The following is a 12,067-nucleotide window of genomic DNA, read 5'->3' as shown; positions in this document are numbered from 1 at the left end:
GACCACATTACTGTAGTTGCGTCTAATAATGTAACTTTAAAAGATGTTCAGCCTATAAATTTTAGATGTCGGGTATTGTAAGGTGTGGGTCTCATTTACTAAATGGAGTGTAATAGAGAGTGAGAGCAATCCTGAAATGGTGCTCATAGGTATGGTTAGTTTTATGGGTAATTCATATATAGGCTTTTGTTATTAACACAGGTCATTTTAAAATAAAGTGCAAAAAAAAAGATTTTGGGGGGGGAAATTAAATAAAAATGCACAATTAGCATTAAGTTGCATGAGACAAACATTGTTTAATCAATTTGAATGATTCATTTGAATATTCTCTTCCTTATAATTTGTGCCTTGAGAAAGGAACACCCAGAAAAGATCAAGTAACAGATGACTAAAGACATTTGTTTTCCTTTAGCTGGGACAGACTCCAGCCTACCCTGATAAGCATAAGTAGAAGGGAATGGATACAGATGGAGAACACAGAACAGTTCTTATCCATAACACTGAACTTTATTTTCCTGATCCCTCCAAACTTTATTCATTGTCCAGGTGGTACATTCGTCCATACAGGCAGGTGGTGACCAGGCCACCCTTCATGTTTGAATGTTTCATGGTCACTTTCCCGTCTGGAGCTTTCTGCAGACTCTCGGGCTGCTCCAGGAACATTCGGCTTGTCAGAATAGATGGGTACACGTATTTGGTGTCAAAGTTCCCCGCCAACAGGAAGTCCATTTTTGACTCTGCTTCTTCTACTACTTGTCCACAAGAGTTCTGATCCAACCCTGCACAACGGACTACTGCACAAACCTGTAGATATTTGACATGTAACAAATAAAAGTCAGCAGGGTCCTGGTCAGTTTCTAAAAGTTTATAAATATTAAAAATTCTTTCATTCCTACCTGCAGTGCATAACGTCCATCAACGGTGTGCAGTCCTGAAAATGCACCGAGAGCATAGAGCTCTTTATGGTCTTGCAGTAACCACCTGTACTGCAGGCGGCAGCAGAAAGTGCCGTTGCACACTTTAACGTCACCTTGTGTCTCGTTTAAGAGGACAAACGTAAACGGGTCGTGGAACATGAATGAGATGAAGGTGGAGTGAGAGGGATGGACCGAATCAGGAGAGTGATCATCACAGCTGTCTTGATGACAGCGTCCAGAGTCTGTAGCCACTGATGATGCAGACTCAACACCACCAGCCTCCACCTCTTTGGCTGCACTTTGTTTTACCTCCAGTGGCTCCAAAACTGGCACTCTGGCCACCAGCAGCCTACCCTCCTCTGGGTCTCCCTTCCAGGCATGGTGGTAGGTGGCAGAAAAGGGGGTGTAGATACCGCTTCCTTTCATGATGCGTTGATCATTGCGAATGTTGGCAGATAGTAGAGTGACGTTGGCACCCAGACTGAATGCACTGTGAAACTGAACTGAATCCAGCAGGGGGAGCGCATTCATCCACGCTGTTGGAAAGATCAACTGACGCACACCCTTAAAAAGCCACAAAGAAGAAACGATGGATATCAAAGTCAATCCCAACAATGTTGGATATATATTCTGAGTGCGTATGTGATTATATTTTATACCATCTCCACCAGCACCACTGCAGGATCATGAAAGAGGATGTCAAAGCAGATGAAGAGGCCAAACTTCCCAGCAAAAGGTGTATCAAATGTTATGACTTCAACTTCTGGAGGTGTGTCAAAGGATTGCTCAAAGAAAAGGTTTTGCTTGTGGTAGCGTGCAATTAGAAGGCCGTCTGACCTGTATGAAAGGATATTTTACGCAGGTCACTAACAGCTCTTTTTCACTGATGCAGTCAGTTCAGGATATATTACTGAATTATATTTATGTCATAACAAAAGTGCGAGCAAAAACATAATCCGAGCAAATCATTTCGGGCACAATGAAATTCCTCGCGCGTAAATTCGACAACTGTGCGCGTGGAACTCTGCAGCTGCACACACAAAGAAGCCATCACACACACGAATGTCTGCTCTGCGTGCGCTGCTGCTGTTTCAATCTGTGGCAGGCAGCTCTCTGCGCTCGGAGAGAAATCCTGTTCGTGCGAATCAACTCACTTTTAACTTTGTTTGAAGGCGGAGCCCAAAGGCGGATGGGTTCCTAATGAGATTATTCAGTTTGATGGACACTTCAGGCTGCTGCGTTAAACCGAGTTACACTGTGGCAACGACAGAAATGTCGTTTTAAGCCATATTTGTTTACAATTTGAAAAGTAAAGTTTGCCAAATTAATTATCAGTCGTTATCGTTGCTGTGCAGCAGTGGAAATACTGACAACTGTCACTGGATTATGACTATGGTCATGTAAAACCAAAATCAACCCGCTTTGCTTGGAAAAAGAGAAATGTTAACTCTAAACCAAAGAACACAATCGCTACAGTCAAGCACAGAGGTGGAAACATCTTGCTTTGGGGCTGTTTGTCTGGGTACAGGACAACTTCACTGTACTGAGGGGGCAATGAACAGGGGCATGTACTGTAAAACCTTGGACGATAACCTCCTTCCTTCAGCTAGAACATTGAAGATGGGTCGTCCTGACATGACAATGACCCAAAACACACAACCAATGCAACAAAGGAGTGGCTGAAGAAGAAGCACATTAATGTCAGGGAGTGGCGTAGCCAGGCTCCAGACCTCAGTCTTATAGAAAATCTGAGGAGGGAGCTGAAACTGCAGATTGCCAAGCAGGAGCCAAGAAACCTAAAGGATTTCAAAGCTTTCTGTATAGAAGAGTGGGCCAAAGCCCCCGCCTGAAATCTGCAAACTTGGTAACCAACTACAACAAATGTTGTACCACTGCTTGCCAAAAAGGGTTTCTTTGCCAATCATAAAGTTTTGCTTGGGGATAAAATATTTATTTAACTTAATGCCATCAAAATCAATTTATTACTAAATATTTTTTCTGGATTTTTGGTTGATAGTTTGTCTCTTTCCATTCATTTGATTGGATGTGACCAAAATTACACATTCGGCAGGGGATCAAATAATTATTTCCACCACTGTAGTTGTTGTATTCAGTGTAGCTGGTATTTCTTACAGTAGCTTCTCCAGTAGCTACTGACAAGAGAAGTTTCAACTTTGACTCTGTGGTATTTTTGGCAGTCGTGCCAACATTTTTTGATGGAAATGTGGAGAACTGCTCTTTTATTTAGGCACAAGCACTGCATCTGTGGACAATAAGTCATAGAAAAATAAACCTTTTATTTGTCCGTTCTCTAGAAATCCATATTAAGAGTTAACATGTACCTGAAAGCCACATTTGTGTTGAACTGCCAGCGCCCATCAGGAGGACAGGTGGAGGAGGGGCTGGTCTTCAGGGGACAGGGTTGCAGGTCGGGCATGTTGGCCACCAGGTAGAGGTTGTTACGACGAGCCATACAGCTCAATCTCTGGAGAACCTTTGAGTCACAAACATAATCAAATATGATGAGATTCAGACACAGTGAGATGTTGTGAGAGTAGAGTTTTCTTGCCATCACAAAATCTAAATATATGATTGTGAACCTCAGTGTTGTTGTGTCTTTCCGGCTCTGTGCACGGATTCCAGCTCTCCTCCTGAGGGTTGGGAATGGTTTCCAGGTAGCCAATGATGGATGACCGAGTGAAGTTAAACCCATGAATACCATCTTCTGGAAACACCAGGATCTGGGCACCCTGAGAGTGAAACGAAGATGACAGAGAGATATGAGATCTGTTGCAGTAACTTTTGAGTTACTTATTTCTACTTGCTCAAATGTCACACTGAATTTAACAACATAAAGTGATCTGTGTGATGATGTTCATCAGCTCTCCTCTCTGGATGTCTTTTTAGTTGCCTGTCTCTCTCCACGTTTGATTCCATCGCTCTCACTCAGGTATTCTCTCGTGAACTTAAAGTTAAAGTCAGAGTTTTATAAACACATTTACATTCAAACATTTTACATGCATGTATGTACACACACACACACACACACACACACATATATATATAGTTGTGTGTATACAGACATATATACATATAGTTTACGATATAGTCTGCTCCTATGCGTTATGGCAGGACTACACCTCTGGTAGTGACAGTCAACTTGATACAGGGTGAAGCATTAATAACTGTCGACCAACAGCTATAAAGTGATACTAAAGGGTGGACAGTTGTCATATTAGAGCATATGAACATCAATTACCAGTTCAGTAAAAAGTCAGAGATAAAGGAAGCCTTACTGTAAGGCTTTGAATCATGTTTGTCTTGATTTTCTTCTGCAGTAGCCTTAACTATATTAATTCTTGTCCATTACAAGTTCATTCATTTGAAGAACATCTCAACAGAAGTTGCTACAATTCATTGAGTAATGCTATCATGTGACTAAAAACATGAAACACAACATTTAAATGTGTGCATACTTGCTGGGCTGCCCGGGCTGCCTGCTCCTCGTAGATATCCAGGTTTTTCTGCATGTGCTGCAGAGCTTCGTGGCGGGACACGGGTGTGCGGGGGCCTGGGTTCAGGATTACTTTGTGCTCGTACACAGCGGCAACATATGATGAGTCTGCAGTGGAGTCCGTTGGACTGATGACCAATGCCAAATAAACACTGACAACAGCTATGACGAACAACATATTTCTTCCAGTTTGCTTCACACGAGGCATGCCGGCTGTGCGCTAACACACACTATAAGAAGAGGGCAAAAGTCGTCCACGAGGCACGATGACTCAGCTCAATTTTCTAGTTAAGATGTTATAAGAAACTCCTCGTGCCAAGCAGAGTGATTTTCCAAAAACAGACCCAAGGATTTGTTACATTAGCTGGAAAATTGAAAAAGAAAAAACAGAGCAAAACAACTTTATTTAGGACATTACCATACAACAGAAGATTATTTTGTACCATCAAGACTTTAAGTACATGCAAAAATAAATAACAGCACTCAAGGTCAGATGATTAGAAACTTTAGTAGGCCGGGCTCTGTACTGTGATTGACCATGAAACCTGACTGGAACTTTCTAAAAAGGTTTTGTTGTAAGTGAGGACAAAGTTAATGAAGAATGACTTTTTCCAAAACGTATGAAAGGAATTGAAGTTTAGAGATATGTTGATCATTTTTAGCAGAGGCTGAACAACCACCTGCCTGCTTGAAGACAGATGGCATAACACTAGTAGACAAAGAATTGTTGATGATGGAGAGGATACTTGGGCCGATTCCCTCTTTGCATTTGTGGCTGCCATCTTTGCAATTTCTCTTTCAATCGTTGCATTTTCTTTTTTGTTATTTCATTTTCTCTCTTTTCCTCTTCTATTCCTTTTTAAATTTCTTCAAGGGCTCTTGGATTTCCAGGAACTTCTTCTTTGCTGTTTCAGTTTTCTGTTTTACAATGTCTGTGTTATTGTTTACTTTTTGATTTTCCATGTTTGCCTCTTCTAATTCATTTTTTACTTATTTCTGCTCTCTCTGGAGTTTCATTAGTTCCATTAGTTTCATTAGTTTGATGGTCCATGTTTATCTTTCCATTTCCTTTCTCCCCTCTTTCAGTTCTATTTGTACTTCTTGCATTTCAATCTTTGACTCTTGGGCTTGAGTTCTGCCACCTGTTCTTGCCGCTATGCTACTTCAGTTGCTTTCATTGCCTTCTTTATTTCCTTTTTGTTTTTTTTCTAGGGCTCTGTGAACTTCCTTCATTTCCATCGTTTCCTTGTCCGTTGCCTTCTTCACTGTTTCACTTTCCTTCTTTACTTTTTGTATTTCTTTTATCTTCTGCTTCAGTGCTCTCTGGACTTCAGTCATTTTCAGTATTGCTTTTTCAGTTGTCTTCTTTGCTATTTCCCTTTCCTTCTTTGCCTTCTGGATTGCTTTGTTCTCTTTTTCAGTTCTCTCTGAGAAAAGCTCACTTGTTTGAATTTATTTGCAGTCACAGTTTTAAACAATTCTGACAGTAAGCAGCTTTGATATAATTTGACACTAGATATCAGGTTTATGGGATTTTATTTAAAGGTTCCAATGAGGCCGCCTGCACGGCCACAGATGTGCTAGAAGCTAGAAGAGCTAGAAGCTCTACTCACGGAGAAACTTGCTAAGCCTAGGAGGAGACAGGTATTCCAGCCAAAGCTGCCATGACATAACCTCACATACAGCTCAGCCACAAAGTGAACTAAGTTGTTTAGTTAAAGACAGCATGGGACCAAATGCACCGAACCAGCCTGACATTTCTTCCTCTTAAGTTCAATGAATGGATGGAAGTTAAATGACTACAAACATAAAATCATAAAAGCCGCTAGTACCGACACTGGAGTTCCCTGAAACTGACTGTTCATTGTACTGAGCCTATATATAACGCACAGAGCTACCTGAGACACTGCACTGAATTATTGTTTCTATCTTAATGACTCCACCTGGCTGGTTTGAGTTCAGATATTCTGCTTTTTCCTTTCGGTAGATCAAAGCATCTCGTGTTGCTTTTGCTTCCATTTTGATGGAAGAAGAAGAAGAATGCTTCAAAGAAGTGGCATTCATGGTCTCAGTGAACAGTGTGCCAATCGTGGTCACACATTGCATGTGATTTTCAAAGCAGCATGCCTGTTCACTGCAACAGTCAATACATTGATAAAAAAAACTTTGAAATATATATTGCTGTTTAGAGATGTGTAATGTTAGTGCATGCTAAGGTTTGTTATTGGAAATTGTTCAGTTCTGTTCTCTATTTTGATGACCACCTACACCACACGATGCTGTTTGAAAAAAAATGTTGTTTTCAAACTATTCCTTAAACTATGGACATTAGCTCTAGCTCTATGGACATAAGGCTGCAGGTCTCTTAAGTAAGCAGCACCTGATTCAATTATCAGAAGGTTCAATAAGTCTGGCAGTTATTTTTTTGTGAGTCAGGCTTTTCCTTTTATTACCATATGCACCTGTATAATGAGATCTGGCACTTCACCAAACTGAATACGGAATATGAATTCAATATACCTTTGGGTGCCTTGAAAAGCGCTATATAAATCCAATCCATTATTATTATTATTATTATTTAGATCGGTAAGTTTACATTTAAAATGAAATTGCAACTTCTTTTGGAAAGAAATTTCCTCATAGAAATAGATGAAATAAGACAATATGTTTTTATTAATGGAAAATTGTTAAATATTTATCACAATGTTTTTATGTTTTCTGTCGATCTTTGTCCCTCCCCCCAAAGACCAGCGTTTGTTCCGAATGGTAAAGTACAACTTTTATTTTGAAAATACCAGATAGGAAACATTAGGGCCATGACCTGGACCCACTTTGCTAAATCCGACCTTTCTTCAGCCAGTGAAAATAGCATTTGTGTTAAGTCTCTAACTTTGTTCTTCATTTGGGCGAGTCATTCAAACAAAACCGGAACAGTTTCCGGTTTATTTTTCATGTTTGACGTTTCTAGGAGTTTATAACCAAGGGCATTAGCATTAGCATTAGCAGCACCCTGTGGTACAATGTCAACAGGAGGAGCAGATGCCCCCGTGTCCAAACCCAGCCAGATGTTTAAGAGCTGCTGGAGCTGCAGGCTTATCTCCGGAGGTGGGCTGATTCTGTCCGGAGCTTATGTGTTTCACGCAGCGCGGAAGGTGATGCGGCAGGGAGGACCCACCTCAATGGGGACAGTGGCACAGATCACTTTCGCTGCAAGTAAGTCAATCAGTTTTCTGACTGTTTGCTGCATTAGGAGTCTTTTAATGAACAAATGCGCACTTGTGTTCAAGGTTTGGCTGCCTGGGGGATAGTAGTCATCACGGATCCTGTAGGAAAAGCGCAGAGGAAGACTTGAGGACTCTTTAGAAAGCGTGCGTGTAAATGAGCTCAGGACTGCGTGGGGTCATTCACCGGACACCGAGGCAAAGACACTGCTCTGGACAGCCTGCAGAGACCTGTAATGACAGTGGATGTGTGCTGACATTGTATGGCTGGACTATGTACTCTACTGCTGGAAGCTGCTGACTTCTTAAATTAAAACAACTATTTGTCTATATGTGTGAGTTTAAGTCTCTTTGTCAGCATCAGACGTGTTTGGTAAACCGTGTTGTTAAAGTTACTAGAAAAAAGTAATCAGTAACTAATTACTTCCCCCAAAAGTAATCCCGTTACTTTACTGATTACTTATTTTCAAAAGTAATTAAATTACTTTATTTTTATTTTTTTTTAAAAATTACAATTAAAAACTGTTATCAGTTTTAATCTTAACTTCATGCATCAAGTAAAATTAAATTATATGCACCATTCTCTGTCTCTAATTACCGTTTTTGCGATAGTAATCCCTTACTTGTTACTTAAAAAAGTAATCAGATTACAGTCTGCCCATCTCTGGTGGTAAATAATGTTGACTCGTTTTATTACCTGCATTAAAGACTATTTATTGTAGTACAAAAATGTGAAACCAATGGTGATGCACACTACTCGTATGTATACTCAGCTCTCATCATTATGTTGTCACTGACTGACCTTTTTCACTCTTTTTAAAATGTCAAAACAGAAAAAGCACGGTTAAACTGACAGTGGGTGCATGAAACCGTGCCATTTTGCATCTTGGTTCACTAGTATATCAGAATCAGAATCAGAATACTTTATTGATCCCTGGGGGAAATTATTTTTTGTTACAGTGCTCCATTTTAAACCAACATTAAGACAAGACAGACAATACGCTAACTAAGAATAGTACAATATATACATATATATACATACATACATACATAAGTCACTTATAAATAAATATTTGGAAAAGAAACATGTGTAGTTGTAGCAGCAAACAGTGTGTTAAGTGGATGCGTTGTACAGGGAGATGGCCACAGGCAGGAATGATTTCCTGTGTCGTTCAGTGGTGCTTTTCGGTAATCTCAGTCTCTCACTGAACGTGCTCCTGTGACTGACCAACATGTCATGGAGTGGGTGGGAGGTGTTATCCAACATTGTCTTTATCTTGGACAGCATCCGCCTCTCCGACACCACCTTGAGGGAGTCCAGCTCCATCCCCACAACATTGCTGGCCTTACGGATCAGTTTATTAAGTCTGTTGGCATCTGCGACCCTCAGCCTGCTCCCCCAGCATGCAACAGCATAGAGGATCGCACTGGCCACCACAGACTCATAGAAAATCCTCAGCATTTTCTGGCAGATGTTGAAGGACCTCAGTCGCCTCATAAAATAGAGACGACTCTGGCCCTTCCTGTAAAGTGCTGTGGTGTTTTTAGCCCAGTCCAGTTTATTGTCAATGTGTACTCCAAGGTATTTATAGTCCTCCACAATGTCAACACTGACCCCCTGGATTGAAACAGGGGTCAAGTGTTTCCTGGTCTTCCTGAAGTCCACGATCAGTTCCTTGGTCTTTGCGACGTTGAGCTGCAGATGATTCTGCTCACACCACGTGACAAAGGAGTCGACCACAGCCCGGTACTCTGTCTCATCATCCCTGCTGATGCATCCAACCACTGGAACACTACCTGGAGATTACAGTTCAAAACCTCTGCAGGTAGTACACAGTTTGTGACTAAATAGTTACTATAAAAACAGTGAATTAGGTCAAACTGCCTTGATGTCTCAGGACAACCTCCCAAGTATTAAAAACAGTTCAAGTCTTGAGTCGACATGGTGATTATCAAAAAGATTACTGAATTAACTCTGTTTAATAAAGCACATGACCCTGATTTAACTTTAACTTCTGTAGCTTTCTTGTCAGTTGCTGCTCCTGTGTTTGTTTTTCCATACTTTGCATTTGTGTTTTTTGCTGCATGTGGCAGCCATCTGTGTTACTGATAAAGAAACAGTGCCCAAAAGTGTCAGGACTGCACTTATCACTAGAGATGGCACGATACCACTTTTTTATGTCCGATACCGATATCATAAATTTGGATATCTGCTGATACCGATATGAATCCGATATCGTTTCTTTTAATCAACAAAACTGTTTTTTTTTAAATATCTTGCTGCATTTTGTATAAGTTCATACTCAAGTTTAAAACAACAACTACACTAAAGCTATTCTGTTATACCTGTATGCAAAAAAAAATATTTCATAGTTCAGCAATACTGATCAATCTAATAAACTTAAACCTACACCATCCTCCCTATTCTGGTATTTTAAAGAGTACTTAGCGTAAATATTAAGCAACCTAACTAATAGGGTTCCAACTCCCAGCAACAACAAAAATAAATAAATAAAAAATAGGGAACCACCCCTCACGCTCCACCTCATGATGCTTAATCGACGTAATCAACCTTAATTTGATGCAGTGTGAAAAAAAATGCACAGAAATAAATTATTTTTCAAGAAATATTAAATAGATTCAACATCTTTCTTCATCAAAATTGCAGACTGCACAGATGGTACCTTCCCAAAGGAAAAAGTACTATAGCTTACTAGGGTATATATATTAGACTTAATAGTCACTATATACATTAATTGACTTCTATTCATTTTACATCAAATTAAAACTTTGGGTGTCAGATAATTATTTATTAAAAGCTAGACATTTTAAATGAGAATAAGAAAGAAAAGTATGTCTTTGTGCCCCCTTTTCCCTGTTCATGCCCTATCGGCCCCCCTGGCTAAACTTTGCTAGATCCGCCCCTGCACAGTTACCAGCGTCAGCTACGTAGAAAAAGATCCTGGTGTAGAAAGTAATATTAAATAACTTCTAACTACAGTTTATCAAGCTTAAACGTGCTGCTGTTGTTCAGCCGCTGGTTTCCTCTTTCTGGTGCAAAGTGGGACAAAAACAAACAAGACAGACGGACTCGCGACAGAAAAGCCGATCAGCTGATCATTAAGCAGTTTCATGATTGAAGTAGCAGCAGGAGAGGCAGTCGCTTGTTAAGCTTAACGCAGGAATGCTTTACATTCAGAGATGGACTTACACACTTGCTTTACTTCTCTCGGGATAACTTTGTCGGAGATGAAATGCCAGGTTGCTAGTGAAGCTCCACATGCTATCCAGACCACGACAGGTCCCGCATGCCACAGCCGCTCTATCACGTGATGCATACTGCTCCGACGTGCTAACGTTCTGAGGTGAGTTACGGCGTGTTGCAAGTTTTGTGAGGTGCTTTCGTGATATTTAATGGATCGGATTACATTTTTTATTTTTCTCCGATATCCGATCCAGTAATTTAGGTCAGTATCGGACCCGATACGTAATATCGGATCGGTCCATCTTTACTTATCACACTATAGCAGCTCACACAGAAGCTCTTCACACCTGTTGCAGGACTTTCCAATTTCCAGAGCACCAATAAGTCCGCCTCATGTGACTGATCTTCCAGAAGCTGTTAGGAAACCCTTCAGCAGTGTGAAAAAAAAAATAGCAGTTACATACCGTTTCCAATTGAATGGAGTCTTTACAAAAAAAGAAATGCTGCAAGCAAATACTTACACACTGTTGTTCAGTTAGTCGGAGTTACCTTTTTATTAGTGTTGTACTGTTCTGAGCACAATGCTCACAAGGAAAATTTTGATAAGCATGATGCCAAAATAAACCAAAACACCCTAAAGTCATTTTTCAGTTGCTTAAAATGATCATGACATCCTGATGTTTTCTTTTTTTTTTTAGGTTAAAGAAAAATATGAAAATAGAGTTGACAGTACATTTAGGCACACTATTAACACATACTGTACACAGATATGCACAATTTTCATTATCATATTCATATATACTGGGGTTAAAAAAAAACATGAGCCTTCCTGTATGGAGAGGTGTGCAGAAAGTTAAAGGTGATACCGCCTTCGCCATCATAAGGGACACATTATTCACCTCCCAGTAAGCGAGGCTCCAGTCCAGTCCAAGCCATGTTGTCCTGCTCAGCCAATCAGAGTCCATCGGGGCAGCTCGATGCAAGCAAATCACAGCAGACGAGGAAGTTTCCGTCCAATGACTGCAGCAGAATGGGGCGCCGTTTATTCAATGGGGGAGTGGGACTCCCACACTTGCTACAGTAAGTGCTTATTAGTAGTGATTCTAGTGGTCACAAGACACAGCTCTTCTGTGAACCTGTCTCACCCAATTTTTGGGTGGGGGGGGGGGTCTTTTCAGCGGTCAGTTCATAATAACAAACCTCTTTTCAC

At 40.5% G+C, this 12,067-nt stretch overlaps 1 protein-coding gene across 1 annotated transcript; it reads right to left on the bottom strand.

Moving 5' to 3' along the window:
* Window positions 1-276: 276 nt before the first annotated feature.
* LOC113015016 (biotinidase-like) lies at window positions 277-4,795 on the bottom strand. Its single transcript, XM_026156905.2, has 6 exons — window positions 4,394-4,795; window positions 3,518-3,667; window positions 3,260-3,411; window positions 1,577-1,754; window positions 897-1,481; window positions 277-804 (listed from the first exon to the last, which is right to left on the bottom strand). Exons 1-6 carry the CDS (start codon window positions 4,637-4,639, stop codon window positions 532-534), a joined length of 1,584 nt encoding a protein of 527 aa, XP_026012690.2. The 5' UTR covers window positions 4,640-4,795; the 3' UTR covers window positions 277-531.
* Window positions 4,796-12,067: the final 7,272 nt, after the last annotated feature.

The sequence above is a fragment of the Astatotilapia calliptera genome, chromosome 22, assembly GCF_964374335.1.
Source record: "Astatotilapia calliptera chromosome 22, fAstCal68.1, whole genome shotgun sequence".
In the NCBI taxonomy this organism is placed as follows: domain Eukaryota; kingdom Metazoa; phylum Chordata; class Actinopteri; order Cichliformes; family Cichlidae; genus Astatotilapia; species Astatotilapia calliptera.
Note: the sequence above shows the minus strand (reverse complement) of the source record. Positions and strands in the feature narration are given on the sequence as shown.

What these genes read in the sequence shown, in the direction of transcription:
- LOC113015016 (XM_026156905.2), bottom strand. Translation starts at nt 4,639, where the DNA reads ATGCCTCGTGTGAAGCAAACTGGAAGAAATATGTTGTTCGTCATAGCT. An exon ending in CAGCCCGGGCAGCCCAGCAA is followed by an intron (nt 3,668 to 4,393) that starts GTATGCACACAT and finishes TTTCACTCTCAG; the next exon opens with GGTGCCCAGATCCTGGTGTT. An exon ending in CAGTGGTGCTGGTGGAGATG is followed by an intron (nt 1,482 to 1,576) that starts GTATAAAATATA and finishes TGGCTTTTTAAG; the next exon opens with GGTGTGCGTCAGTTGATCTT.